At 48.8% G+C, this 24,553-nt stretch overlaps 1 protein-coding gene across 2 annotated transcripts; it reads left to right on the forward strand.

Annotated features, from left to right (window-relative positions):
- Nucleotides 1-1,750: 1,750 nt before the first annotated feature.
- Nucleotides 1,751-23,304, forward strand: FGFR4 (fibroblast growth factor receptor 4). 2 transcript variants are annotated; one of them, XM_088662062.1, is made up of 18 exons: nucleotides 1,751-2,052; nucleotides 3,646-3,775; nucleotides 10,596-10,862; nucleotides 12,289-12,378; nucleotides 12,868-13,034; nucleotides 14,379-14,502; nucleotides 15,324-15,514; nucleotides 16,379-16,517; nucleotides 17,650-17,843; nucleotides 18,286-18,431; nucleotides 19,393-19,514; nucleotides 19,633-19,743; nucleotides 19,972-20,162; nucleotides 20,583-20,705; nucleotides 21,174-21,244; nucleotides 21,974-22,111; nucleotides 22,229-22,334; nucleotides 22,462-23,304. In XM_088662062.1, the coding sequence occupies exons 2-18, from the start codon at nucleotides 3,682-3,684 to the stop codon at nucleotides 22,606-22,608; spliced, it is 2,421 nt and encodes an 806-aa protein (XP_088518188.1). In that variant the 5' UTR covers nucleotides 1,751-2,052; nucleotides 3,646-3,681; the 3' UTR covers nucleotides 22,609-23,304. The 2 variants fall into 2 exon arrangements, with proteins under 2 accessions (XP_088518188.1, XP_034961727.2); XM_035105836.3 differs by having other exon boundaries at nucleotides 1,759-2,047.
- Nucleotides 23,305-24,553: the final 1,249 nt, after the last annotated feature.

The raw sequence follows: 24,553 nt of genomic DNA on the forward strand, positions 1-24,553 counted from the left end.
CATCAGAATCAAAACAAATTTTGCCCAATCCAGATTTTTGAATGAGGGGATAATGTGTGCTGCCAGAAACAAAGATACTGGTGATGTTGTTGTATGGAAATGAGATGCACTAATCAATAAAAGAATTTTAAATAACAGTGTGATGCAGCAGCAAAAAAAAGCTGATTCTATCCTAGGCTATGTCAACAGATATATAGTGTCCAGATCAAGGGAAGTATTATTCAGCTAACTCCCTCAGGAGGTTGTGGACTCTCCTTCCTTGGAGGTTTTAAGCAAAGGTTGGGTGGCCATCTGTCATGGATGCTTTAGCTGAGATTCCTGTATTGCAGGGGGTTGGACTAGATGGCCCTTACGGTCCCTTCCAATTCTACAAATCTATTATTTAGTTTGTGATCCTGTAGATCAGAGGTGGGGTACCTGTGGCTCTCTGGATGATGTTGGACTCCAAATCCCATTAGCCCCATCTAGCACGGCCAAATGGCAAGGGATGATGAGAGCTGAAGTCCAATAATATCTGGGGAAGGTTCTCCATCCTTGATGTAGGTTAGAGGTGTATCTCAATACCACTTTAAGAAGGCCCAAAGCTTGAAAGTCAAAACCACACTTTTTACTCCAACTAAGCTAGACATGGTCACTTATATTGTAGCTGTAATAATGTGGAAGTGCTCTTGTCTGTGTTGAGCTCTGCACAAAAACAACTTCTATGCATCTTTTCCCCACCAGAACTTACTCTCCCAGCCCTTCCTTGCCAAAGCCTAGAATTCCTGGTTGGGTTACAGAGGGTCTTGCAGAAAGAATCAGTTAGCTGTGTCCATGTGCAGCTGTCTTCGTACAGATTAACCATTTGCTTCCCGGTAACTGCAGCTGCTTCCAAGTTCCCATAATGATTTTTTGGTTTAACATGCGACAAGTCATCTCTGACACATCCTCCCACTAAGCTAAGTGATGTAGTTAATTGGGTCCAAACTTTATGCAGCATTCAGAGACATGCTGGCCTCAAGCTGAGGGGCTTCTTTTCTGTGTTGCCTCTATCTCTCCAGATGGGATAACACTCATGTCTCTTACAAGCAGCAGATAACAGGTGTAACTCTGATCCTGGTTACCATCAGACCTAGAAACTTGGTAGGTGGAATCTGGATATTACCAGCACCCTTAGAGAAAGACAAAAGAATCGAATTTATTTCCCCTGCTTAATAAAAATCATGCAGCCGTGAGTTCCACAGGTAGAACTCCATTCTGCCTACAAATGCAAGCTCTTGCTTTTTTGGCCGCCTGTTAAGAAACGCTTTATTGAATGTACACCAGTGCACAATCCTTTTTTTGCCTCTCCCCGCCCCCCGTCGGGTTCCATGGGGTTTTAATTATTTTCACACACATCCCCGCGCAGAGTTTCTATCTTCCGAGAGGGCACCCCCGCCCTCTCCACGACGCGCTCCTTGTGAGCAGGAGTTTAATGAGTGGTGTCTCCAGTTACCGCTGCCAGCAGAGAGGAAGCAAAGCCCCGGCAGAGAATGAACTCCGCTTAATCCCCTTTGCCGGAGCTTTGGGGGAGAGAATTTAGCTAATGTGAGTGTGAAAAGGCCCTGGCGCGGGCGGGGGAGGGCGCAGGGGGAGGGGAGGGGACAAGGGGCGGGGCGGGGCCCCTGCGACCCTCCCCCTCGGCCCTGGCTCTTTTCGCGGCCCATTGTTGGCTCCGAGCGGGCCGGCGGCGCGGGGGTGTAACCCGAGAGCTTTCGCTACAAAGTCCCCGCGCCTGTTGCTGGAGCCAACAGAAGGCGCGAGGGCTGCAGGCGGAGAGAGCCGAGCGCTACCGGGCTGATCGCTCCCACGAAGCCGGCGAAGAACCTTTGTGGAGCCCGCCGCGATCGGCCGTCGGATTTATTCTTCGGTCGCTTTCCGCGGGACTCGCCGGCACCGGTGAGCGAGGGAGGGAGTGGAGGAGCCTCGCTCCCTTCCCCAGCCGGCTTGCGCAGCGAGGGATGGAGCCCGGGCGGAGCGCGCCGCAGGACGGAGCCGCGGGACAGTGCTGAAGCAGCGGTGGCAAGAGGTGAGGTGGGCTTCGTCTACGTTGACCGCTTCGGGGCTAGTAATGGCCCCCGGGGAGAGAGATGCGGGTCTCTTGTCCGCCGCGACCCAGGAGGCTCCCCGGGGTGTGGCGGGGCGAAGGGCTGCTCTCCCCGCGCCCGGGGACGCCGTGGACTTTGACCGGGAGGGTCTGTAAATCTGTTACCAAACTGTCCGGGCGCGCAGAGGTTCTTTTGTCGCTCGGATTAAAGATTAAGCTGCCACCGGGAGCCTGTTCTCGGGCGCTGCTCTTTCCACTCGCACCACGTACGTTCCTTTCCCAGGAAACAGGCGCCCGGATACGCAAGTTGCACGCAAGACACGCGTTCATAGGCGCGGCGCACTCACACCGTTCACACCAACACGCGCGCCCTGGACGCGCCTATCCATCCGCGCCAATCCACGGCCGCAAGCGCCGTTGGAAACCTTGAGTTAATTGAACGGGGATTGTGCTCCTCACCGTGCCCTCGAACCTCGTGGCTTTCGGCGGCTTTTTTAAACTTGCTTCTTAACTTTCCTTTGGACTGTATCCTGTGTGCAGCTGGGCAGTGGAAGTGCCTTTAAGCACGCACGCTCCGGCCGTGAGTTTAGTACCAATAAGCACCACGTGTTCAAACTTAAACTCGCTTTCCTCCTGCACAATAATTCCCTTCGCTGCCCCACTTGGTATTTCTCCTCCTCCTCCCCATCCCATGGTTTCTTCTGCTCCTGGGGTCATTATCAAAGTGCATAAGAAGGTTGTACCATTGAGATTTGGGGAAAGAAGGGAATACGGTAGGAGCAGGAGTTGGCCAGCAAGTTGAGGTGGCAGGGTCATGCCAAAGGCCAAAAGTCCTGATTTATTTATTTACATTTTTTTATCCATGGGGGCCATAGCTGTCAAGTTTTCCCTTTTCTCACGAGGAAGCCTATTCAGCATAAGGGAATTTCCCTTTAAAAAAGAGAGAAATTGGCAGCTATGATGGGGGCTGTCTTTTCCAGGCAGGAACTCTCTTAAGATAATCTGGTGGACTTTGGCTATGAAGGCTGGCTAGATGACACCCAGCCTCTGTGGTGCATCTTCCTGGGAGGCCACTTAATGCTCAAGATGACGATTGTAGAATTATAGTGCAATGCTGTAGGCCGTGTTCTATCCAGAAAATGAATTTGTTTCACATCAGCATCTTATAGGAAGCTGCCTTTGACTAAGTCAGACCCATTTGTTCCTCTAGCTCAGTATTGTCTACACTGACTGGCAGCAGCTTCTCAGAGTTTCAGACAGAGATCTCTCCTAGCCCTACTTGGTGCCGCTGGGCTTTACCACTGAGGTACAATGGCTCACTCACGAGCAGGAGTGGGCCTCTTCTGGGATTGTCACAATCAGATTCTTCTGTGCTGAGTGGCAAATCAACTCCCTCCTTCCAAAGAAAATGTCCAGCAGCCTGGAATGGCTACAGGTCCTGCTGTCTCAATAACTGTACCTCTCCCCCAATATATTATTGGGAGTTCTAGATAGTTGTGGACATAGGATACACAATCATTATGCACTGCAATGGAAAACTCGGAGGATGGAGTGACAACCCCTTTCCCTTCTCAATCTAGGCTTGGAAGATCCAAGGGACAAGAAGAGACAACAGGATGACAGCCCTGCTGTGTGGCCTTCTCAGGCTCCTGGCAGTGGCAACAACATGTGCTTGGGCAGCTGCTTCTGCTGAAGGAAAGATGGAGCCAGGTGAGCAGAAAGATTAGGGTATGTTTGGGTGCAAGAGTCATGGTGGCCATCTATTCAGGGGCTATGACTGTTTATAGGGCACTTTTCACTTTCTGAGGCTTGTATGGTCTTCTCCTGTGTTTGCCGTGACATGAGGAGAGAGAGAGAGAGAGAGAGAGAGAGAGAGAGAGATAGAGAGAGAGATATCTGTGGCAGAGATGGAAACCAGCCCTCCCACATCCAATACACCATCTACACTGGCCTAAGCCATGTTATCCCTGTAGTGCCTCCATTTGTTGCAAGCCTGCTAGCCTTAACTTCTCTGTGTGATCAGCACATCCACCCTATTCTGGTGTGGTGTGTGTAGGCAGCAGCATCGGCTTGGAATCGAATCGGAATGGCTCACTGTGCTTTTGAATTCCCAGCTTCTTCCTTCCCTCCACCCTTTCCTTGTGCTTACACAGAGCGCAGGCAGCAGTGATGGCTGCAGAGTTTAAAGTACAATTTGAAAGGCTGTCCTTGTGCTGGTGGAAGGGGCACAAAGAGCGCTCACATAGGTGTTTGCTTTGTGCTCCAGCGTATAAGAGATCCCAGCCTCAAACAGAGACTACTTGTACATTAAGGCACAATCTAAATACCAATTTCCTCCAGATTAGCCCGAATTCCCTGGGAACACTTTGTGCCAGGGAAGGGGAAAATTTTTCCATAGTAACCAGGCTGTGAGAGCAAGGTCTTGATAGGGCCTAGTTTCCCCTTGGCTGCCCTGGGCGTCTTTGTCATGTGCTTTCCTGCTTTACAAACCAGGACTCTCTAGCACCATAGTTCTCCCTTGGGTCTAGTTTCATTTTCCCCCTCCTGATTGTGTAGTCCTTTATTCTGTTTATCAGTTTTAAATAGGTAACTACAAGATGGAGCACAGCCGAACAGCTGTGTATGGATTTGTGTATGATGGGAGTACTGTATAGTACAAATATGTTGTTAGACATATATAGCAGGGTTGATGTCACTTGTACAAGTTGTCTGATCTGATGTTTTGTCAAAATAACAGCAGTTCAGGTCTGCTTTGTGGATCCGTTGCAAGGGAGCCAGACACACAATGCAGGCATTCCACTTGTCAGATAAACCCTGTAATAAAGGCAACATTTGTAATTTGTGTAGTTTGGTTTTGTTATTTGGCCAATGTGGTCTGCGTTTTTGATGACTGGCCCCTTCGAGTAATCAAATTTGCTAGGTCTGGTGATCCTTCGGTATAGCTTTGTACTTTCAGCATCCCCTGACAGAGCGAGGATAAAATGCCATGCCAGGGACATCATCCCTCAAGCCTGAGAAAAGGCATTTATCTTGCTGTTGGCCCTGCCACCAAACAGATGAAGATATTGTTATTTGTGCCTATGTGCCCCTGCTCCTGCTGTCACCCTGAGCATTGTAATGCTCTACCATCACATACCTGGCTATCTGGGGAGTAGGCTTAAGCTTATTGTAGTAGTTGGCATATAGGCTATTCTCTGAATTCTATTTTAAGAAGGCACCATTTATACTCAAGAGAAAAAGGTGGGTGATGAAAAGTGTGGGTGATGTTCTTGACAGGGGCTTCAAATGCCTATCCTATGTATTAGCACCTGAAATTCATTGAAGTCAGTTTGGCCTGGTGCTTTTCCCAGGTGTCAGTATTTAGATTCTCCTAAGCTCTCTTCATGTACTTCTCTGTGAAGGAGGCAAGCATCGTGAAAGTGGCTATAGGGTTGCATGTTTAGCCCCCATCCCTAAAGTTTTGTGGTTCCTCCTGCCATGTTGAGCCATAAACTTCTGAAGTGGGGAGGCTGTTTGGCGTGTGAGGCTTCCCATGTGACCTAGAACCCCATGGTCCAAGGGCGGGCTCCCCCCACTTCTGATGTTTATCCCCAGGGATAGGAGGAGCTGTGCCACACGGGCAGGGCCAAACATGCAACCTTCCTGCACAGCCTTTAGCGCAGGCATCCCCAAACTGCGGCCCTCCAGATGTTTTGGCCTACAACTCCCATGATCCCTAGCTAACAGGACCAGTGGTCGAGGAAGATGAAATTGTAGTCCAAAACATCTGGAGGGCCGAAGTTTGGGGATGCCTGCTTTAGCGTATCTTCACCCTTTGTGCAAGTTATACCTGCAGAACTGGGAGACTCCATATTTGTTCCTGACTTTTCTCATGGGGGCAAGAGGCCCACTAAACTGTTTAGAAGGATGCAGACTCTTCAGTAAATTAAAGTGAGCTATTCCCAAGTGTGATTTTGACAAAGGGTAGAGAAACGATGGTATCTTTGCCATTGGGTCCTCCAGTTGGAAATCTTTTCCAGATTTGTTCAGGATGCAAACTTTGTTTGAACACTCTTCGCCCTCTGAAATGCCACTCTGGAAACAGCCTCTGCTTGCTCTATGGGTCTCTTAAAAGACTCCTAATCAAATGGGCTCTGTATCTATTTAAAGCTCTCCTAAAGGTGGGGGCTTGCTTCCCTTCCAATCAGAATGGTTTTCTCGGTCTGAAGCCATATTCGTAGAAAACTCTTAAATTACCCTTGGCAATTACATTAAGTGCTTCGGTAGTAAAGAACAGCTGTGGGGAACATATCCCCCACCCACCCCGTCTCTGTACAGGAGCATATTCTCAGGGTCAGTGATGAAGGCAAGCAAGCAAGATGTCCACTCCAGGTAGTAACATTCACAAGGTTGCATTAGTTGCTTATTCAAAGCCTCCCAGTCTTGGTTGTGCAAGAGTTTTCTCTAAATTGAGAATAGATGTGTCTATGGAGTCCCCCTACACATACCATTTTTTTCTTAGAAGTTTCCAAGTAGCATCTAACCCAGCTGCCATCTGAAGCTGCCTGCCCAGTATGGCTGTTTGTTTGTTTTAAAATGAAGAAGCCACAAGGTTCAGGGTGGAAAGAAGAATCTTTGCTGTCCAAGATTTGCAGGGTTACCTTGGCCTCTGATGCTGCTGGAGGGACAGTGATGGTGGATGTACAGTAAGAAAGAGCCAGTTCTCTGATAACTGCACCTCCCAGCCAGAGTTCTGTCCCAGAGCATTATGAAGAGAGGCCAGCATTCATCAGCTGGGAAAACCTAGCATCAGTCAAACTTGGGAGAATGGGTCTGGTTTGTGACTGAGCTGGTTCGAGGCATTGTGGGGAGAAGGGGGAGCTGGCAGGGCTCCCACGCAACCCATGCTAACTTTGGAGAAGGAGGATGGGTCACCAAAGCAATTATAGTTCAAATCCAGGTTAGACAAACAGGGAGGTGGGAAGTTGTGGAGTCAGCTGAGTGTGAAACCTCTCACTCCCACTCATGCCATGGGGAGGGGGGTGGGGAGGGAAGGCCTTTTGTGTTGAGCATGAGAGAAGCGAGCAGGAGGAATGGAGCTAAATGAAAAGGGGAGAGGGGAAATGAGTCTCCTGTTGGTGAAGAAGCGGAAGGGTTGTCAATTGCAATTTTACCACCACCGCTGGGGGGGGGAGCGGGAGGGAAGGCTGCTTATCTCATTCCCATCCTTCCGGCTCTCCCCCCCCCCCATGACCATTCGCCCAATCCTGTAAAGGCAGAGCCCCCGTCTGCTGAAAGGGGGACTGGCCCCTATTGTAAGTCAGGGCAGAGAGAGCACGGGAAAGGAACAGTGTGGCTGGGACAATGGTGATTGGGGGAGAGGGGCTGGGGGGGAGGGGCAGCGGTCACGGGCTTCCTGACATGTTCATTTTGGAATCTGTCAAAACAGTCACTCTGGGCGTTGAGAGTGACCACTCAATCGAGGGCCCCCACAGAGAGAGAACGGGCGGGGTGGGGTGTGGTGGGGAGGGGGGAGAGGGAGAGCTGAGAAGTCATGCTTGAGTGTCCGCCAGGATCCTTTCTCCTGTCCAGGACTGGCAGGAGAGGGGCTTTGATGACATCATTGCTCCATAGAACAAGAGGCAAAGGAGGGGGCGCTGGACAAAGGGGCTTGTGAGCTGGGCTGGAGGATCACCAGGAAGGTGGCAGGTGGAGGGGGGGGGGAGACACATTGTGACTGCATTTTCCCTCAACCTGTAGTCCATACTTTTAGCGATTCACACCCTGTGAGCATCAGCCAAAAATATATGCCTTCATGATATCGCTTCCTCTGCCCAAATCAACATTTGTAGAATTTGTGTACAATCACTGGCTTTTGTACACCTGGCATCCTATGTTCAACCAGTCACAGTGGAGAAAATGTTTCTAGCACAAGCTAAAATCCCCCTAAAATTGGAGTGTTTCCCCACAGAGTCAGTGGTGGTCAGGGAGGAAGCAGGAGAATCTTCCTCTGAGCCCTTTCCCCACTTTTAACAGTTTTTGGTAAATTTGGTGTTCTAGAGTTATTTCAAAGGCTCCCGAATAAAATTGCAAGTTTTTCAGAAATCTTGAAGCTGTGTGTATATTGTGGGGGAGGGAGAGTTGGATCTTTCTTTGGGAGAAATTGAAATTTGGGGGGAAATTGGTGGGTATGTGATACTTTAATATTGAGCCTAACCATCAAGGATCAAGGGTGCAATCCAGTACACACCTGGGAGTAAATCCCATTGAACTCATTGGGACTTGCTTCTGAGTAGACATGCTTAGGACTGTGGTGTAGGGATGTAAAATATATTGTATATAATTTGCCATGTAAAATACTACTGTTTGGTACATATTTGAAATGCTTTGGCAATATTATCTATAGGCAGTTGTTGCAGCCAAGTACAGTACATCTTTTTGTCAGTTGGGAAAATAGGAAAAGTTGTTAATGGATGACATCAACATTTGAGCAAATGGAAAGTAGATTTTATTATCTGGACTTTCGAACAATATCTAGATGTTAGCATGCAGAAACAGAACTAACTCGTATTTCTAGAGAACACAAACACCCGTAACATGCAGTTTGAGGACTAGCAATATATTTGGACAGACACATTCTGCAATTTCCAGAATACTGAAGAAGTTAATATTATTTCATTATCATACAAAATTGTTTGCACATTTACCTGGGAGTAAGTCCCTTTGAACTTGCTTGTCACTGAATAAATATGTACAGGGCTGTGTTAAAAGAGTCATAGTCACTGTAGATAAAAAAGCTGTCCTTATTTATTAGTTGCCATCCCAGTTCATAATATATCATTGATGACAACAACTTAATCTCTCTAAGCAAAATCAATGTCTGAAAGATCCATAGTTTATTATTCTGACCTTACTTTAAGTGCCATGTTCAGAAAACTAAAAAATTGCAGGAATTGAAGCAAACAGCTCAACACAGTTTTGCTGCTAGTTCTGTGTGTATTTCCACATACAAGCAGCAGTTTATTTCTCAATGTAGAAGATACAGAAATCTGAAGCAGGAAACGTCAGATACTTTGTTGTGCAAATGCCTCGCCACCATGTTGCAGAAGCGATGGGCTCGTAGGTTCCCAGACTGCCCTCCCGCATCAAATATCTGATCGCGTTCTGTTTTGTGAAGCATTTGAGAGTTTGAACTTAGTGTTGCTTCTTCAGTAATTCAGTCAAAAGTGGCACCACTCCTTTAGAATCTTGGATCTAATAATTCTGCCTGTGTAACGATTTTAAAACACAGGTTTGAGAAGTGTTTCATTTTTCATGTTGAAGGTGGAAATATTCCACATAGAGCTCCCCTGCCCAAATCACTAATATTTCTAGTTGAGGCCAGGGGGTAATAGCTGCCAAGTCTCCCATTTTTCGCGGGAAACCCCCGTATTTAAACCTGTTTCCCGCTGTTATCCCGAATAGAGAAAAATCCCATAAATCCCCCGGATTTCCTACCTGCCAGGGAGGCTCCTTCTGCACATGTCTGGACATGCGCAGAACCAATTTAGGGTGCCGCTCTGCCCATGTCTGGGCACAGAAATCGGGCAGAGCAGCACCGGAAGTCGCTTCTACGCATGTCTGGACATGCGTAAAAGCGACTTCCGGTGCCGCGCCACTGCTGATCTTGGATTTTTCTTACCAGGAGTTGGAGGGTATGGACTAGTCGCCCCCCCCCCTATTCCAGACCTTCCCATTTCTACTCCAGAGCAAACTGCTCTCCTGTTGATCAGGTCTGCTTAGTGCACAGACACTCCAAAATCAGATCAGCTTCCAAGTGCTAGCCCACTATGGGAACATCGAGCCTGTAAGGGGCTTCACCGACTTGTGTTCTGAGGCTCTGCCCTGGAACAAGTGAGATAGCCAAAGTTAAGGGCATACAGGCAACTCCCTGTTTGCATGGGGGTTTGCATTCCTGGCGCCTGTGTACATTGGCAGAGCGAGCATAAGCCTGCCCCACCCTGTTGTGCCCCATTACGCCCCATTTCCAGGCCACTTCCGGGTCTGTGGCGATGAGTGTGTGCACAGTCGTGCATCAATCGGACGCACGTAAAATGGTTGCTGCCTTGTATATGCAGAGTACTTTCCTTTCCCAAACGAAAAAACCAATCCTATTCCATGTGGGAAAGGTTGAAGCTTCCAGGTCAGAGGATGGAGAATTCAGGCAGCCTTGAGCTCTGGCATTTGCCCTTTCAGCGTCACCTTGGGGTGGCACATTTGGTGGCTGGTTGTTCTTGTCCACAGGACAACCAGAAGCCTGTGAGACAAACCCATTCAACCATCTCCCAGAGGGTCACTCTCCTCATGCTCCAACACTTACAAGCATGCCTTCTGGTGGTCCAGGGAGGAAATGGGGGTTATATGTTGGTGTCTTCTAGCATCTGCCTGGGGTAAAGGGAGCCCCTACTTGTCCCATATTCCAGAGCATTTGAGTTACGGGTGTTAAACACACGCTGTTTCTAAAGTGAGGTCACACTGTCATTTGCACTGACCCTCTTTTTGCGTTGGACAGAGATGCTTGACAGCCACATGCTGGAGGCGGAGGAGGAGCACTTGCTACTGGACCCAGGGAGTCTGCTGAAGCTCTACTGCAGCACCAACCACAGCATTGCGATCATATGGTATAAGGAAGCCAAGCAGCTTTTCCCAAGCGGGCGCATCCACATGCGGCAGAGCGTGCTAGAGATTGTGGAAGCCACCTATGAAGATTCAGGCCTGTACTCCTGCCGAGCACAGAGCACCGGGGAAAGCCTGCGCAACTTCACCATCTCTGTTGTGGGTAAGAGATGTTCCAGCCTCTCTTCAGAACGGTGGCAACCCTTTTTTAGGTTTGAGGGAAGGCCGCATGGCACATGTTTGCTCAGTCATGTTTCTACTCCTCAGGGCAAAGACATCTCCTCCTAGTCCAATGTGGAATGGATAAATGAGAAGCTGTGTCAGTGGAGGAAGGTCTTAAGAGCTGAGGAAACAGCTCTATGACATTCCTGCCATGTCAGCACCCCAGGGGGAGAAGAGGTTCCTTTTTAAGAGTAAGAAGGGGACGGAAGTGTTAGGGACACCCAGAAACAACCCAAACGGCTAGCAAAGAATAGTACGTAAGAGAAGTAAGCAGCAAACAGGTGGGTTTGTAAAAATAAAATAAAAAGGGCAAAAAGTCTTAGGGGACCACTTGGAAACATTTCTGAGGCTTGACATGACCCACAACTCACAGGTCAGCTACCCTTGGTTCATAGTGACTGGCAGTGGGTCTCCAGAGTCCTTCTTCGCCTAACTTGGAGATTCCAGAGAACCAGGGATCTTTGGCATGCAAAGCACCGGCTCTGCTACAGCTCCTAGTCAACACAGACCTTGCCATACTGCCTCGCTTGTCCCCTGGTCAAAGCAACAAGAATTTATATAACTTGGTACTCCTCCTAAAGTACACTACAATATGAGCCTTGGTTTTCACAATGAAACTAGACGGTTGCCTGGAACAGCTGGTAGATCTCAGATTACACCCGTTCTGTGAAGGTTGCAGGAGCTGCCTAATCACTTCCGGGCCTGTTCAAGGTTTTGTCTTCAACATGTAAAGCCCCAAATGACTTTGGTTTTAAAACAAAAAACAACAACAACCCTGATAGATTGCCTCCTCCTTTGTACTCTGCCCTGGGACTTAAGATCAGCAGGAGAGGCCCACTGGTGATTTGCTTACACCCTCAGAGGTCCAGGGGACAGTGGCATGTGAGAAGGCCTTTTTTGTGGTGGCCCCCAAACTTTGAAACTCTCTGCCTCCTGGTGTACTCCTGATACCAACGCTGGGGTTTTGTGCAGGCTTTTTTTTGGAAATGTGCACAGTGATTACTTTCTGTATATGCTTTTATTGTTTGGTGGTTGCTTTAATTGTTTGCTATTGATTGCATTTTACTGTTCATATCGCATTATCCACCTGCTCAGGGACCTTTGGTGAAGGGCAGGTAATTAGATGTACTAAATAAAGAATAAGCAAACAAATGAGCTAGGACTGTAGCAGCCAACAGTGTTTCTCCTCCTCTCCCCCCAGTCACCTTTGAACACAGTCCAGTTAGCATTTTGCCTGCTACTCTACACTCCTGCTAAGAAAATGCTGATCCATTGTAGCCAGGTGCTCCCTTGATAACTGCCACTTGTTCAGTGCCCTGTGGTTATTTAAGAAGCAAGACTACAAAGAATTACCATTTTGATTTCAGATTCATTGGCATCTGGTGATGACGATGAAGACAGTGGTGTGGAGAGTGCCCATGCAGATTCCCTTGAGGAGCCCATACATACCCGGCGAGGTCAGTATGCCTACTTGGCTGTGCTTCACTCCGTCCTGGGTACCGCTGCATGTTGGGAGAGGGAACTGGGTGAAGAAGGGGTGCTTAGTAAGTACTTGGGACTCACAGTGGCCAGACATCTTCCTTTCTTACTTCCGAAGACTCCTCTGCTGTTGATGTGTCCCAAAATTGTTTTGATAACGGTTGCCTGCAAACTAGGGAGCTCTGCTTGAGCTTGGAGCTTATCCCAAAGCACACTCATTTCTTGTGGGACGTTGAGGTTCCCCAGTGGAAGGGTTGCCATCGTGCATTTTGGCACATCTCTAGGTCCCTATGAGATACCCGCTCTTCCCTTGAACTCTCCCATATCCCATTGGCACATCCTTTCTCTGAGAGCAATCCAGGGTTTGCTGCCACCATCAGTTAGAGCACGGACCTTTGTCCCTAAAGTGTGAGCCTGTCCTGAGCCTGAATTAAAAGCTGGAGCTAATAGTGTGGTGCCTTTTTCAGCACCTTACTGGACTCACCCTCACCGAATGGACAAGAAGCTGTATGCAGTCCCGGCAGGGAACACAGTCAAGTTCCGCTGCCCAGCCTCTGGGAGCCCCAACCCGACAATCCGCTGGCTGAAGAATGGGAGGGAATTCCGAGGGGAGCACCGGATTGGAGGGATCAGGGTAAGTGCCCAGCCCCTTAGAGGTTTGCCATCTCTCCCCTAATCCTCCTTTCCCCTTTCATCCACCTGGCTGGGACCACAGCTGCCTTGCACACCAGGTTTTTATGAGTTAGGATTTGAGGGGTATGTGTGTGAGAGAGAGGCCACAGGGAACATACTATAAGGAGTCCACCATATTGCACAAGCCGCTCCACAGAGAACCAAGGGGATTCAGCCTGCAGTCCAAAGACTCCAGGACCCTCTTCAGGACTTGCTGTGCCCCTGATCCCCTTTTGCTCTGGCTGCCCAGCCTTGCCAGATCAATATATTAATTTGCAAAAGTTTGCTTCCATCAAAAGAGCAGCTGCTAGGCATTTCCACCTCTTTTGCCCGCATTTCTCTTTCTGCTCCCTAGTTTGATTCAGTGCATTGTTAAAAAAGGTCAGCCTATGAACGTGCCGTGTTCCTTAACAATGGACCATTACACATAATGCAAACACCATTGTTAAAATATCTACACCGGCTGCCCATTTGCTACCGAGCCAGGTTCAAGGTTGATTGGTATTAATCTAAAAAGCCCTGAAGAATGTAGGTCCAGGGCACCTAAGGGGCTGCTGAAACCCTTCTATGCCAGCACAATCGCTGAGATAAGCTGCAGGAGTTTTGTTAGTTGTCCCTTGCATTGGCAAGGCTCATTTGACACCAACATGAAATAGAGAGCCTTTAGTGTCATCAGCCTAGGCCTGTGGAGTATTCTGCCAATAGATTCAGCAGGCAGCTTCTGCCTCAGCCTTTAAACACCTGTGGGAAACTTTTCTAGTCTGCCATGATTATGCAGGCAATTCAGAATACAGTCGTACCTTGGAATCCGTGCCAGAAGTCTGTTTGACTTCCAAAATGTCCCGAAACCAAAGTGCGGCTTCTGATTGGCTGCAGGAAGTTTCTGCAGCCAATCGGAAGCCCCGTTGGACGTTCAGGTTCCAAAGAACATCCACAAACCGGAATGCTCACTTCCGGGTTTACAGCATTTGGGAGCCAAAATGTCCCGAGTACCACGGCGTTCGGGATCCCAGGTATGACTGTACATCTTTTCACAACAATTAGCTGATGGTCTGTGTTTTTTAAATGGTTATATGTTTTTTAATATATAGATACTAAACAGCTTTGATATGTTACTATGAGACATCAGTATATAAATAGTTTTGTATATGAAGAAATGTTCCCCGACCTTAGTATATAGCTCAAAGGATTTGTGTCTAAAACAATGGACTTTTGGCCTATGAGCAGCTGTGCCCTGAGAGAGATGGACAGCTCTTTTAAAAGAAGGTGATAACTTTGGCTTCTGCCTTTTCCTCTTTCCACCCAGCTAAGGCATCAACACTGGAGCTTGGTCATGGAGAGTGTGGTGCCTTCGGACCGAGGCAACTACACTTGCCTGGTGGAGAACAAGTTTGGCAGCATCCGCTACAGCTACTTCCTGGATGTGCTAGGTGAGGTGGCCTTCTCCTGCCTTCTCCCTGCCACACTACTCCAAATCTAGATATGTGACCACGTAGCAACATGTGAAAAAAAGACAAGGAAAGTGGGCTGCCACCCCACTCCCCCACCTTCAGCCTGAAAAGCTCCTTACTCCTTTGCCAAAGAGTGCTTCTGAGTCTGTGTGGGATGCCAGACCCCGGTTCCCTGGCAGCCTGCCAGGTTCCTGTGGGAAGGAACAAGGCTCGCCACCCTGACCTCAGGCACCCCCAAAGAGAAGGAAAATGCCCCCAACCCTCTTTCGACTTCAAAGGGAGTTGGAGATCTCCCAGGCCATAAAGTCAGATGAAATTAATTAGCCCTGCCTAGATCTGTAGAAGCAGCTCTAAGCCTTTTGCTCCCTTATCTCTTAGCCCCTCATTATCTGTCTTCTCTGGGCTTACTTGTAATCGCCGGAAAGAGGCTCTGGAGCCAGTCATGGGTGGGAGTTCAGCCCATGGCATTAAGTAATATCAGATCTGCTGAGCTGGAAGGAGATGGCGGGCAGTGGGGGTTGGGGGTGGGAGAGAGACATTCAGATCCCACCAGGTCTTTAGGCGGGACTGCATATACTGCTGTACTAGGGAGCTTTGTGAAGAAAGTGCTGCACTTTGATAGATGGGGTAACTGCCTGACAGTTGGCTGCGCCTCTGCACTCCCGGCCGGCTGCGATAGCACTATCAGCTCCGTGCGCAGTGATTTATGTGCTGTAGAGCATGACCTTAGCTCCTTTGGGGGGGACCTGGCAGTCTTCAGCTGTGCTGGACAACAACTTTCCCTGCTCTTTTCCTGGCAGAGAGATCTCCGCACAGGCCTATCTTGCAAGCCGGGCTGCCGGCCAACACCACCGCAGTGGTGGGCAGCGACGTTGAGTTCTTCTGCAAGGTGTACAGCGATGCCCAGCCCCACATACAGTGGCTCAAGCACATTGAAGTGAATGGCAGCAGCTACGGCCCAGATGGAGTCCCTTATGTGCAAGTGCTTAAGGTAACCAGAGCCCCCCCCTTTTTTGCAGAGATTTCCATTGCAGAGATTTCCATTGCCATTCCATTTCTCCACACTTTTAGGCAGGCAACAGAGGTCACGGAGTGGGGGGGGGGGAGCAGAATTGCTTTGCAATATGCACCTAAACTAACATTTTCAAACCAAAAATTTATCTTAAAATAAGGCTTTTACAAGAATGATTGCTGTGTTTATTTGCAAAGAAAGAGGAGGTCCAATATTGGCTGAGATGCTACTTTCAATTGTACCAACTCTGTAAACTTAGAGTGGAGCTTTCCAAACCTTTCATGTTGGTGACATACTTTTTAGACATGCATCATTTCGTGACACAATAATTCAGTTTTACTAGCAAACTAGAAGTTAAACTAACGCCTTTCCAGCCCCAGAAGGAGCAAGGGGAGTGTTTGCGCATCACACCTACACACTGCAGTTGACACACTAACGTGTCGTGACACACAGTTTGGAAAGCTGTGGCTTAGAGTATGTGTGCAGAAAACAAGCAAACACAAAGAGCTGCATCATCATTCTAGCACTGTCCCAGTTGGGTTGCTTATTCTCACAGCAGAGTTGTGTCTCAAGCCCAAAGGCTTCATACATGATTTTCTGTAGAAGAGCTGCTTGGAAGCAATAAAACTTAGCAATGGCTGTGGTGCACTGTGGGGCATCCTCACCAGAGATTGGAGTACATGACCATCAATCAGGCATTTATGAGATAAAAATGCACGCTTGAAAGATATGTTGGCAGAAAGCAAGATGTTCCCCTTCCAATGAGAAGCTTGAATAACCTTTTTGTGTCAACGAGAACTAATGGTTTTCTCCCTGCCTCCCACTGGCAACTTATTTTGGCAGACGGCAGATATTAACAGCTCGGAGGTGGAAGTGCTGTACCTGCGCAATGTCTCCATGGAAGATGCTGGGGAATATACCTGCCTGGCAGGGAATTCCATTGGCCTGTCATACCAGTCAGCTTGGCTCACTGTGCTTCCAGGTGAGAAAGGACGGTGGATGATTGGATGGGGGGAAAGGTGGATAATGGTAATAGGGTATTCCTTTGCAGAGCTAGGAGCAGAGATTACCTTTCCGAATGGAAACACTTGGGGGGGGTGAGACTATATTGTGCATGTCGTACCCTGTAGGATATCCAATGAGATGAATGTGCTAAAGAGAGACAGACAGAGAGATAAATGGCTGAAAACAAATTGCAAGACACACTGCCCCACTTGCATTAATTTGCCAATCAATCAGTCAACATGGCAGATCTATTCACTGTAGAATTATACAGAAAAATCTACTGTTGTCTTTTGTCAATATATCAATCACAATATGACAGTTGCAGTCTATCAAAAGAGAAGCTGTACTTCTCAGTGTATTAATCCTGAAAAGACAGACTGGGTTTTGGACCCACTTTGTACAAGGAACAATCCAGCCACTTTAAAGTCCCTTCAGGTGGTGAAAAATCAGACAGGGCCCTTGCAGCTTGAATAGTTGTGTAGACCAACACTTGTACACAGCTATTAAAGATGCAGGTAATATAAATGGGTGGAGATTAGGTGCTGTTTTTAATACCCACAAATTAGACATATTCCACTGATTAAAAACAAAAAGGCCTAAGTACATCTTAAGGGGTGGGGTGGGGAATTGGTAATGAAAGGAATTATGCCTAGGCTTTGAATGGATAGAGCTTGAAAACAGCACATTGTATATGTAATTAAATGTGGAAGAAATACCGCATAAAATTCCAGGAGTTAGGAAATTTCTGTTTAGCAAAAGCTCTAGGTTTTCCACTGAAAGGCAACTGCCTTAAAATAGCTATGTGATGGCTCAAGGATAGCTCAAGGATGGGAGCATGATCTAGCCAGAGTTATCTTTTTACGCCCCATTTATGACAGTCAAAGTGATCTAAACATATGTTAGGCTCTCTCATTGAAATCTGTGGGATGCCTTTTGTTTATGGTACTGATAGGCTCTGCAGCTGGGTACAGACAAGCTGTTTTTGCAGGCCAATGTACACACCGTGTAACACAGCCATGTTCCCTCCAGCCCAGCGGGCTATCTGCTGTGGTCAAAGCAGGTTTAACTCCCCTGACCCACGCTAACTGCGAATTTATTTGCTGTTGCAGAAGAAGAAGAAGTGCAAGAGGCGAATGCCCCTGAAATCAAGTATACAGATATAATTATCTACACTTCAGGATCTTTGGCCATCGCGATGGCTATTGTCATTGTTGTCTTGTGCCGGATGCAAACCCAGCCGAGCAAGCAGCCCTTGGAGCCCATGGCCGTACACAAACTCTCCAAATTCCCGCTCATTCGGCAGGTAGGTACTGAGAGACCCAGAACTGACCTTAAAGTGGGTCAGAAGGATCCATCGTGCCACTGGAGTGGTTTTCAAGGGCCCACAATGTTGTCTGCCGACTCAGACCAAGAGTCAGCAATGGACAAAGTGAGGTCCTCAGGTCCTCAGAGTACAACAAATTATTCAGGGTAGTAAAATCCCAGTCAGACATGCAGATCTCCGAAAACAGCTCTCCAAGTTCAGCTAAATTCACCCTTCCCTGTTCACTGTCAGGGCAGCACCTGCTTGGCTAGATGGACCTTGTTTGCATTGTAGATTGCTCTCTTATTGGTGTTAGGTGTGCATGTTCTGCCCTGTCCCCTGTTTCATTGTGTCCTCTGTGCCCTTGTCCAGTCCGTTCTTGCTCTGGAGTAAACCAGTGTGTGTGGGCCAATCTGCTTGAATGTTGGGTCTGTCTCCACAGTTCTCCTTGGAATCCAGCTCCTCGGGGAAGTCCACCACATCACTGATGCGTGTCACCCGCCTCTCCTCAAGCTGCACACCCATGCTGGCTGGGGTCATGGAAGTGGAGCTGCCTCTGGACTCCAAGTGGGAATTCCCACGAGACAGGTAAGTCTTGCGAAGTGCAATGTAGGTTTCCTCTGCATGTGCCACTGAGGATGCTGGCCAGGCTCTCGCATGACTTACACAAGCCCGGTGTCAGAATTGCAAAACTTCGCCTTCTCATCAAACTTGTATCAAGATGTGTGTTTACTAACACAAAGGGCTAGTTCCCACATGTGGTACAGCTGCCCAATTGATAGTGTCCTTAGGCCCATGCTTGCCTGTGTTCACAGAGGGGAAGCAGCAGGTGAGCTGGAAGTTCATGTGTGTCTGGCTGCACAGGACTCTCAGTCGTTCCCACCAGCACAGTGGCTCCAAAAACTGAATCACAGCCACCACATACCACCTGGTACGCACGTGCTTCAGTTTCACATGCTACTTCCCCCTCACAAGTGAGGGCAAGCACAGCAAGTAGAGTGGCCAAGTACCACAAAGAGGGAAGGCAGTAGGGCGATTGAGAGAGCCGCTTTCTTCAAAGAACAAAACTGGAGAGGAGTCCATTGTAACCCTGCTTAGCTCTGTGACTAAGGGGCTAGCTATGAAACTTGCCTGGTATCAAAAACCGTGCAGTTTGTCTCTTGAATTGCTGCCTGTAGAACAAAGGTGGGGAAATGGCAAAATTTACATCCATTGCCCACTCACTTTTACACACACACATAATTTTATTGTATGCTGCCTTTCCATAGTTCAAACCATGCTCAAGGCGGCTTACGACATGGAACAAAATACATAACTACAACACAACAAAAGTAGTCATAAATATCACCTCACCTCACAACTTGGGATAGTTCATGAATGGGCCCTGCCAATGTAGCTGGTGCTAACATCTGATTCTGCCCCACTGCAAGGGACCTGCCAGCTTTCGGATACTGCCATGAGTTTAGGTCCCACCCACCCAAATGCATCTGTACCCATGACGACATGAGATTGTCCTTTTAAGGAGGCTTCTACCCTTCTTTTTCCCCAGGCTTGTGCTGGGCAAGCCACTGGGTGAGGGCTGCTTTGGGCAAGTGGTGAGAGCAGAAGCCTACGGCATCGATCAAGAACGGCCAGAGCGACCCATCACTGTGGCTGTCAAGATGCTCAAAGGTACCACAATATACAGGGCTAAGAGAGCCTGAATCATTGGACTTCAGTCCTTCCACTGTTGGATTCTAGTCTAGATATTGGGATGCCCCAGTCTGACCTCCTTCTGTTGCCTTGCCAGATAATGCCACTGACAAAGACTTGGCTGACCTCATCTCAGAAATGGAAATGATGAAACTGATGGACCAACATAAGAATATTATTAACCTGTTAGGAGTCTGTACGCAGGATGGTAAGTGACTGCCTTTTTGGGCTGGGAAGCAAGAGGATCCAGGGTACTGTGAGGAAAGAGGAAGGGATGTTTGGGAAGTCAGGAGAGACCAGAACCTTTGTGGGGCCAATAGGAGGAGGATGCAACTGAACAATGGAGCTCTGATGTTCAAGATAGGAGCAGACATTGTGTGGGATTTATGAAGGCTGCACCTGAGAGCACAGGCTCACATATAACTCCTGACTGCAGGGCCTCTCTTTGTGATTGTGGAGTTTGCTGCCAAGGGGAACTTGCGGGAGTACCTGCGCGCCCGTCGCCCTCCCACACCAGACTACACCTTTGATATCACCAAGATGCCTGAGGAGCAGCTGTCCTTCAAAGACTTGGTCTCCTGTGTCTACCAGGTGGCACGTGGCATGGAGTACCTAGAGTCCAAGCGGGTAAGAGCAGCCTGGCCCAAATGGCTTGCCCCCTCACCAACCCTAGCAGGATCCTTACTTAAACAGAAATGACTGGTGCCCAATGGGCAAGTGTCATCTGAAGCGTTGGCAGGTCCTGTTGGAGTGCCAAGGCTCTAAGCCAAGCATTGGCACTCTAAAGCTTTTGCTGGGCTCTTGAATAGCCTGTGAGGGTCTGCTACATGAGGGTTAGGTCTACCAAAGGAGAGGGGGATGTATGTACCAGGCCTGGGCAGCCATCATGTGATGAAGGAGTGAATGGCAAGGCAGAGAGGCAGCGAAGCTCCTCCTCACTCTCGTGGTAGATGCAGCAGTGGCTGAGTCTGCCATTGGACTGCAGTCTGGGCTGCAGTGGGCTCTCCAGATCCTCAGAGGTTTCATCTCTTCCCACTCTCTTTGCAGTGCATTCACCGGGACCTGGCTGCTCGCAACGTCCTTGTCACCGAAGAAAACGTCATGAAAATTGCAGATTTTGGCTTGGCCCGGGGTGTTCATGACATTGACTACTACAAGAAAACCAGCAATGTGAGTGAGGTGGTATTTGAGAGGCAGAGGAGGGGAAGACTCAGAATTGTCAACAGGCTTTGGAAATACGCAATGTGGTTGGGAAAAGAGAGGAGGGTGGGCACTGGGGGAAGAGCAATTACTGTGCTCTGTATTTCTTAACAACAAATGGTTAACATTGTATGGAAGCCAACTTGGGTGGCATATCAACCTTTTAAATAATTATGTAGTATAAAGTAGTTGAGAAACCCTCATAGCCCTTTGTTTGTGCATACACCCGTTCTTGCACTACCCTGTTAGTGAAGAGAGATACTTATATTATTTTTTTACTTTCAAGGAATCCAGGGTCTTATAGGAAACTAGGATGAGCACATCTATGGGAGTGAATATGTGGCTATTGCTCAGTGGATGCTAGAGGGTAGAACTCAGAAGAGACATTGTCCAGGGAAAGCGTCAATGAACTGAGAGCTTTTCTTTTTCTCCCCACAGGGCCGTCTACCCGTAAAATGGATGGCACCAGAGGCTCTTTTTGACAGGGTGTACACCCACCAGAGTGATGTGTAAGTATGACTCTGCAAGGCTCTCGCAGCCACATCAGACTGCACAGCTGTATCTTGGCAGAGCAGCTGAGCTACTGTTTTTAAAAGGGAGATGTTGATCCATCTAGCTCAGTACTGCCTACCAGTGTTGCTCAAACTTGGGTCCCCAACTGCTGTTGGACTACAAGTCCCATCATCCCTAGTTAGCAGGAGCAGTAGTCAGGGATGATGGAGGTTGTACTCCAACACCTGGAGACCCACATTTGAGAAACACTGACATACACTAGCTCTCTGGGGTCTTTCCTACTTTTATTTAAAGATGCAAAGAATTGAACTTGGGGTATTCTGCATGCAAGCTACAGCCGTTTCACAACCATCCTGGCTATATGGAGAATAAATGGGCCTATTTGCCAGTCCTACTAGATGAACCATAAGTGGCATGGAAAACCCAGGGCACAATGGCCCTACCTGCCTGCATAAAGATGATAAGAAGCATAGAGTTGCTTGCTCCCTGTAAAGTGGGCCATCATTGTAACCTGTCTCCAGCATCTGTAATGTCAATACATTCCACCTCTGTGGTCACAAATCCATCTTTGTGAGATTTTGCTGAAGTAGTGCACATTTCACGGGAGCAAGGTCCACCTTCTGATGCTTGGTGGTAGTGTAGGGTTAATATGGACATATCCACCTCGAATTTCTTTATGGCTTTCTTGCCCCTTTATTTTCCCTGACCCTCAACTGTGCTTTCAGGTGGTCCTTTGGCATTCTGATGTGGGAGATCTTTACGTTGGGTGGTTCTCCATATCCGGGCATCCCGGTGGAAGAACTCTTTAAGCTCCTGAGAGAAGGTCACCGGATGGACAAGCCCTCCAACTGCACCCACGAACTGTAAGTGCCGCTGTGTGTGTGCCTCTTGTGGGCTCAATCTTAACCACAGCACCTGCATCCATATTACAGGATGCTCTAGCCTGAGGCTGAGATGTCCCCTCCCCTTTCCCCAAACAGGTACATGATGATGCGTGAGTGCTGGCACGCTGTGCCTTCCCAGCGGCCCACCTTCAAGCAGCTGGTAGAGGGACTGGATAAGGTCTTGGTTGCTGTCTCTGAAGAGGTAGGTTGAGGCATGAACGCAGCTGTTTCAGAACCCTTTTAAGTTTCCTGAAGCAGAAGTAGAGGGAGCCAGGCCTTTGTCCCTCTTGTGAATGCTGACAGAGTGTCCTTTCTGTCTTTCCCTCCAGTACCTGGACCTGTCAATGCCCTTTGAACAGTATTCTCCATCCTGCGAGGACACGACCAGCACCTGCTCCTCTGATGACTCTGTCTTCACCCATGACCCTCTGCCCATCACCCCCTGCCTCTTCCCCTACCACAATGTGCGGACATGAGGAGAGTAGCAGGCAGTGGACCCCAGGGCAGGATTTCCCCTCTCTATTCCTAGAGGATTACGCAGCTTGGGAGCAGAAGTTCTTACATTGTCCCTGGTGGAAGAAAATGCTGGGAGCCATATCAGCAGGGGCTGAGAGTACATCTCAAGGTTCTGGAGCCTGCTGGACACCCGCAACTTACAAGGTTCCCTGGCGAGGACTGGATGCCTTCCTTGTAAACTTCTGCAGGTGCTCCCAGCACTCGTGCTGGTGCCTTCTTGCCCTATAATCTCAGGTTCCCTCAAAGCCGTTGCTCTAGCTGAGCCTTGGATGCTACCAGCTGTCTGAGGAGAAGTAGGACCAGATAAGCAGGGAGGAACCTATTCCCAGGGAGAGCAGCACTCTCAACATGCCTGGGCTCCCCCTTCACCCAACCCATGGGACCATTCCCCCCAGCCATGGGGTGCCCTGCTTGTTTGTTTGATACTATTCCCAATTTAATAATATTTTTATGAAATCTCATTATTTGGCAGGAGCCAGCCAGCTTTCTCAGGCCCACCCCATCCGCATGTGGACAGACGTTTTGAGCGGGGTGTGGCCCTTCCCTCCTGGCTCCTGCTGTCCCCTGTACATAACCCTAGAGATAAATATTTATGTACATATCATTTCTAATGCACATGAATTATCCACACCCATAAATTATTTTTTTGGAATAGAGCCTTCTGCCTAGGGCGTTTCTTTGCTCCAGGGAAAGGTATCGCCTGCTTCCAAGGAAGTGTTAGCCTCTGCTGGGACCCATCTGCTAGGGAAGTGGATCTTGAAGTACTGCCCTCTCTTCCGTAGGGCTGGGAAGACCACTTGGGTCTTGACTTGCTTGGCTGCATCAGTCATATGTCAAGGCCAAGTGGGACTACTGCAACTTAACTGGGCTTTTGTCTAGGTGAATACTGTGGAGATGCTCCCTGTTTGATGGATAGCCTGTGGTTCTTATCCTTTCTGTGATAACTGTGGGAGAGAAGCCAATTGGCCAGATGGATCCTTCTCTCAGTGCCCCCATTGAAGCCTCAAGATCATGGCCAGATCTTGGGCCAGCTGTAAACCAAGAAAGTACAGTGCTAAGGACGGACTAAGGAAGACTAAGGAGGAGGGAATACAAGCACATCTGTCTAGGGGTAGTGGTGAATGAAGCCTTTGACCCTTGGAAGAGTCCTTGCAAGCCTGTTTTGCTGGTGTCTAGCTCTTCCTAGCAGTGAGCACTGGCAAAACGTGCGCCACATTCAGCCTATGTGGCTTCAGCTTCTATGTCCGTCATCAAAGTTTGGGTGGATTTGAGCCCAAGCAGGCACCTGTACTGTCTGCTTGCGTGCAGAGTGTGCACCTGTGTACTTCTCCCATAGCGTGGATCAGGCCAAAGAAGCGGGGGGAGGCAGGGGCATCGCTTCCATTCCTGCTCAGCTTGCTCACGCACAAAGCACTCCCCCATCTGTTCTGCATTAGCTGCTGTTCCGTTTAAGCCACCGTGAACTCTGCTACCAGCATCTCCCTGAAATTGATCCAGCAACTGGCCACTCTTTCAGAGCCTGGGAATCTATCTCTGGATACAGCAGAGCCCAGTGGGAATATTCCTCCCCCTCCCAGCTACTGGTCCGAGCACAATGATCTCAAAGGGAGTCCTCAGAATCCTCCTCTTCTGCCTCATCGTAGTGGCAGAGGATCTGGCATGCCAGGAAGCTGGAGAAGGATATTTAGGGGAAGCATTTGACCATTTATTGCTTCCGACTCCAGCCCCCTTTGCATGCGGGATGCCCCGGTGCTTGCCCGCTCTTCCTCCCGCCCCTGAGCTATGCACAAAGCATGGGCTCAGCCCCAGGAGGTAGCTGCAGCTGTCCGTCTCCCCCACCCTGCCCCATCCACTTGGTTTAAAGTTTCACAAGAGACCTTGTGAAGGAATTGCAACCCCTGCTGT

The sequence above is a fragment of the Zootoca vivipara genome, chromosome 2 (assembly GCF_965207765.1).
Source record: "Zootoca vivipara chromosome 2, rZooViv2.hap1.1, whole genome shotgun sequence".
In the NCBI taxonomy this organism is placed as follows: domain Eukaryota; kingdom Metazoa; phylum Chordata; class Lepidosauria; order Squamata; family Lacertidae; genus Zootoca; species Zootoca vivipara.